Source organism: Homarus americanus, unplaced genomic scaffold (genome assembly GCF_018991925.1).
Source record: "Homarus americanus isolate GMGI-L3 unplaced genomic scaffold, GMGI_Hamer_2.0 scaffold48354, whole genome shotgun sequence".
Taxonomy (NCBI): Eukaryota; Metazoa; Arthropoda; class Malacostraca; order Decapoda; family Nephropidae; genus Homarus; species Homarus americanus.
The window spans coordinates 5,337,273-5,343,403 of NW_024723833.1; the positions used below are offsets into that span (position 1 = coordinate 5,337,273).

Consider the following 6,131-nt stretch of genomic DNA (forward strand, 5'->3'; position numbering starts at 1 on the left):
TGGGAAGACGGGGGATTTGGGATGGAAGACGGGGGATTTGGGATGGGGAAGACGTGGATTTGGGATGGGAAGACGGGATTTGGGATGGGGCAGACGGGGGATTTGGGATGGGAAGACGGGGATTGGGATGGGAAAGACGGGGATTTGGGATGAGGAAGACGGGGATTTGGGATGGGAAGACGGGGGATTTGGGATGGGAAGACGGGGATTGGGAGAAGACGGGGATTTGGGATGGGAAGACGGTGATTAGGGATGGAAGACGGGTGATTACGGATGGGGAAGACGGGGATGGGAATAGGGAAGACGGGGGATTGATGGAAAGAGTATGGGATGGGAAGACGGGGGATTTGGGATGGAAGACGGGGATTTGGGGATGGGAAGACGGGGATTTGGGGATGGGGAAGACTGGGGATTTGGGATGGAAGACGGGGATTTGGGATGAAGACGGGGATTTGGGATGAAGAAGACGGGGATTTGGGATGGGAAGACGGGATTTGGGATGGGAAGACGGGGATTTATAGGAAGACGGGGATTTGGGATGGGGAAGACGGGGATTTGGATGGGAAGACGGGGGATTTGGGATGGGAAGACGGGATTTGGGATGGGAAGGATTTAGATTTGGATGGAAGACGGGGATTTGGGATGGGAAGACGGGGGATTTGGGATGGGAAGACGGGGGATTTGGGATGAAGAAGACGGGGATTTGGGATGGAGAAGACGGGATTTGGGATGGAGAAGACGGGATTTGGGATGAGAACAGGGGATTTAGATGAAGATAGATTTGGGATGAAGACGGGGATTTGGGGATGGGAAGACGGGGATTTGGATTAGAAGACAGATTTGGGGATGAGAAGACGGGATTTGGGATGAAAAGACGGGGATTTGGATGGAGAAGACGGGGATTTGGATGGAAGATTTGGGAAGAAGACAGATTTGGGATGGAGAAGACGGGGGATTTGATGAAGACGGGGATTTGGGATGAGAAGGCGGAAGATTTGGATGGGAAGAAGGGATTTGGGGATGGGAAGAAGGGATTTGGATGGGAAGACGGGGATTTGGGATGGAAGACGGGGATTTGGGATGGGAAGACGGGGATTTGGGATGGGAAGACGGAGATTTGATGGGAAGGACGAAGATTTGGGATGAAGACGCAGATTTGGGATGAAGACGGGGATTTGGATGGAAGACGAGGATGGGAAGATGAGAGAAAGACGAATTGGGATGAAGACGGGGAATTTGGGACGAAGACGGGGATTTGGACGGGAAGACGGGATTTGGGGATGGAAAGACAAGATTTGGGATGGGGAAGACGGGATTGGGGATGGGAAGACGGGGGATTTGGGATGGGGAAGACGGGGATTTGAATGGGGAAGACGGGAGATTTGGGATGGAAGACGGAGATTTGGGATGGGGAAGACGAAGATTTGGGATGAAGACGGGAAGATTTGGGGATGGGAAGACGGGGAATTTGGATGGGGAAGGGGAATTGATGAAGACGGGGGATTTGGAAGGTGAAGACGGGGATTTGGGATGGAGAAGACGGGGATTTGGGGATGGAAGATGGGGATTTGAAGGAAGACGGGGATTTGGGATGGGAAGACGGGGTATTGGGATGGGGAAGACGGGGGATTTGGGATGGGAACAGGGATTTGGGATGAGGAAGACGGGGATTTGGGATGAAGACGGGGATTTGGGATGGGAAGACGGGGGATTGGGATGTAAAGATGGGGGATTTAGATGGAAGACGGAGATTTGGGATGGGAAAGACGGGGATTTGGGATGTAAAGACGGGGGATTTGGGATGGGAAGACGGGGATTTGGGATAAAGACGGGGATTTGGGATGGGAAGACGGGGATTTGGGATGGGAAGATGGGAAGATAGATTTGGGATAAAGACAGATTTGGGATGGGGAAGACGGGGATTTGGGATGGGAAGACGATTTGGAGATGGAAGACGGATTTGGGACGACGGGGATTTGGGATGGGAAGACGAGATTTGGATGGAAAGACGAGGATTTGGGGATGGAAGACGGGGATTTGGGATGGGAAAGATCTAGACTAGATGGAAGACGGGGATTTGGGGACGGGAAGACGGGGACGGTTGACAGATTTGGATGAAGACGGGGGATGGACAAATACAGACTTGGGATGGAAGACGGGATTTGGGAGATGGGATGGAAGACGGGGATTTGGGATGGGAAGACGGGGATGGGATGAAGACAGGGATTTGGGATGGAAGACGGGGATTTGGGATGGGGAAGACGGGGATTTGGGGATGGGAAGACGGGGATCAGATGGGAAGACGGGGATTGATGGAAAGACGGGGGATTTGGGATGAAGACGGGGATTTGGGGATGGGGAAGATTTGGGATTTGGACAAATTGGGGATTTGGACAAAGACTTGGGATTGGGAGAAAAGACGGGGATTTGGGATGGGAAGACGGGGATTTGGGATGGGAAGACGGAGATTTGGGATGGGAAGACGGGGATTTGGGATGGGGAAGACGGGAGATTTGGGATGGGAAGACGGGGATTTGGGATGGAAGACGGGGATTTGGGATGGGGAAGACGGGGGATGGGGAAGACGAGATTTGGGATGGGAAGACGGAGATTTGGGATGGGAAGACGAGGATTTGGGATGAGAAAGACGGGGATTTGGGATGAGAATGACGGGGGATTTGGGATGAGAAAGACGGGGTTTGGGATGGGAAGACGGGGATTTGGGGATGAGAAAACGGGGATTTGGGATGGGGAAGACGGGGATTTGGGGATGAGAAAGACGGGGGATTTGAAGACGGGTATGGGATGGGGAAGACAGATTTGGGATGGGAAGACGGGGATTTGGGATGGAAGACGAGGGATTTGGGATGGAGAAGACGATTTGGGATGGAGGAAGACGGGGGATTTGGGATGAGAAGACGGGGATTTGGGATGGGAAGACGGGGATTTGGGATGGAGAAAGCGGGGGATTTGGGATGGGGAAGACTGAGGATTTAGACGGGAAGACGGAGGATTTGGGATGGGAAGACGGAAGATTTGGATGGGGAAGACGGGATTAGAAGGAAGACGGAAGATTTGGGATGGGAAGAAGGATTTGGATGGGAAGACGGGGGGAATTTGGGATGGGAAGACGGGGAATTTGGGATGAGGAAGACGGGGATTTGGGATGAGGAAGACGAGGAATTTGGGATGGGGAAGACGGGGATTTGGGATGGGGAAGACGGGGAATTTGGGATGGAAGACGCAGAATTTGGGATGGGGAAGACGGGGAATTTGGGATGTGGAAGACGGGGAATTTGGGATGGGAAGACGGGGAATTTGGATGAAGACGGGGAATTTGGGATGGGGAAGACGGGGAATTTGGGATGGGAGACGGGGAATTGGGATGAAGACAAGATTTGGGATGAAGACGGGGGATTTGGGATGGAAGACGGGGATTTGGGATGGGAAGACAGATTTGGAATGGGGAAGACGGGGATTTGGGATGGGAAGACGGGATTTGGGATGGGGAAGACGGGGATTTGGGATGGAAGACGGGGATTTGGGGATGAGGAAGACGGGGATTTGGATAGAGCAGACGGGGATTTGGATGAAGACGGGGGATTTGGATGGGAAGACGGGGATTTGGGATGGGGAAGACGGGGATTTGGGATGGGAAGACGGGGATTTGGGATGGGGAAGACGGGATTGGGGATGGGGAAGACGGGATTTGGGATGGGGAAGACGGGGAATTTGGGATGAGGGAAGACGGGGATTTGGGATGAGGAAGACGGGGATTTGGGGATGAGGAAGACGGGGGATGGAGAATGGGAGGACGGGGATTTGGGATGGAGAAGACGGGGGATTTGGGGATGGAGAAGACGCAGATTTGGAATGGGGGAAGACTGGGGATTTAGATGAGAAGACTGGGGATTTGGGATGGAGAAGACGGAAGAGGATGGGAGAAGACGGGGATTTGGGGATGGGAAGACGACTGGGGATGAAAAGACGGGGATTCAGACGATGGAAAGACGGGGATTTGGGACGGGAAAGACAGATTTGGGAGACGGGGGGAAGACAAGATTTGGGATGGGGAAACACAGATTTGGGGATGGAAGACGGGGATTTGGGATGAAGAAGACGGGGGACGGGGATGGGGAAGACGTGACTAGATGGGGAAGACGGGGGACGGGGAAGACGGGGACGGGGATGAGAAGACGGGGATCAGATGAGAAGACGGGGATGTGGAAGATGAGAAGACGGGGATGTGAGAAGATGAGGAAGACGGGGACGGGGATGAAAAGACAGATGGGAAGACGGGGACGGGGATGGGGAAGACGGGGGACGGGGATGGGAAGACAGACGGGGATGAGAAGGGATTTAGGGGATTTGGGGATGGAAGACGTGACGGGGATGGAAGACGTGATTTGGGACGGAAAACACTCAGATCAGACGAAGACGACTTGGGGATGAAAAGACTAAACATTTGGGGATGGAAGACGACGGGAAGACGTATGGGATGGAAGACGGGATTTGGGATGAAGACGTAATTGGGGATGGGGAAGACGGGGACGAGGAAGACGGGGATGTGATGGGAAGACAAGACATGTATTTGGGAGAAGACGACGGAAGACGTAATGGGACAATGGGATGAAGACGAATGGGATGAAGACGCAGATGGGAGGAAGACGTGATTGGGGATGAGGAAAGACGTGACGAGGAAGACGTGACGGGGATGAAGAAGACGGGGGATGGGGATGAGGAAGACGGGGACGGGGAGATGGAAGACATGGACTGGGGACGAGGAAGACGGGGATTTGGGATGAAGAAGACGGGATGGAAGACGGGGATTTGGGACAAAGACGGGGACAGATGAGGAAGACGGGGACGTGATGAGAAGATGTGACGGGGATGAGGAAGACAGACGGGGATGAGGGAAGACGGGACAGATGAAGAAGATGGGGATGGAAGACGGGATGACAGATGGGAGGAAGACGGACTTGGGGATGAGAAGACGGGATGAAGAAGATGGGACAAATGGGAAGACGGGGGACGGGGATGAAGACGTGACGGGATGAGGAAGATGGATGAGGAAGACGACAAATATGGAGACGGGGGATGAGGAAAGATTGGGATGAAGATGAAGATGACGGGAATGCAAAGACGGGATTGGGGATAGAACATCGACTAGATGACAAAGATTTGGGACGTGATGGAAGACGGGGGACTGGGGAAGACGGGATTTGGGACGAGAAGACGTAGACAAAGAAGACGGGGATTTGGGATAAACGGGGACGGGAGAAACACGATGAATAGATGGGCAGATGAATGGGATGGGAAGACAGACGGGACAAAGACGACGGGGAAGACGACGGATAAAGATGAGGGACAAGACGGGATTTAAGACAGGACGGGGATGAAGAAGACGGGGATGGGAGAGGAAGACAGACGGATGAGAAGACGGGACGGATGAGGAAGACGGGGACGGGATGAAAGACGGGGATTGGGATGAAGACGGGGACGGGGATGGGAAGACGGGGGATTTGGGAGATAACATGGGGATAGACGAGGAAAACGGGACTTGGGGATGAGGAAGACGATTTGAGACGGAGAAGACGGGGATCAGATGAGAAGACGGGATTGGGATGGAAGACGGATTGGGATGGGGATTAGATGAGAAGACGGGGATTTGGGATGAAAAGACGGAACTTGGGATGACAAATAGGACGGGGATGAGAAAGACGGGGATTTGGGATGAGAAGACGTGATGGGATGAAGAAGACGGAGACGGAAGACGGGGATTTAGATGAAGACGGGGATTTGGGATGGAAAGACGGGACGAAGACGGGGATTTGGGATGAAGACAGGACGGGAATGAAGAAGACGGGTGACGGATGATAAAGACGGGATTTGGGATGGAAGAGGACGGGATGAAGACGTGACTGGGGATGGAAACATTTGGATGAGAAAACGGGGATTTGGGACAAAGACGGGGGATTTGGGGATGAGGAAGACGTGATTTGGGATGAGGAAGACGATAGATGAAGACGGGACGGAGATGGGGAGTGACGACGGGGATGAGAAGACGGGGATTAGATGAAGACATGGACTTGGGGATGGGAAGACGGGGATTGGGATGAGAAGACGGAGAC

At 53.5% G+C, this 6,131-nt stretch overlaps 2 protein-coding genes across 2 annotated transcripts; one reads left to right on the top strand and one right to left on the bottom strand.

Moving 5' to 3' along the window:
- The first annotated feature begins 3,144 nt into the window (after positions 1–3,144).
- On the top strand, positions 3,145–3,741 carry LOC121863896 (ATP-dependent RNA helicase glh-1-like). The gene has a single exon (XM_042362809.1). It carries the CDS (start codon positions 3,145–3,147, stop codon positions 3,739–3,741), a length of 597 nt encoding a protein of 198 aa, XP_042218743.1.
- A 406-nt stretch (positions 3,742–4,147) lies between these two features.
- On the bottom strand, positions 4,148–5,536 carry LOC121863897 (vegetative cell wall protein gp1-like). Its single transcript, XM_042362810.1, has one exon. It carries the CDS (start codon positions 5,534–5,536, stop codon positions 4,148–4,150), a length of 1,389 nt encoding a protein of 462 aa, XP_042218744.1.
- Between the last annotated feature and the right edge of the window lie 595 nt (positions 5,537–6,131).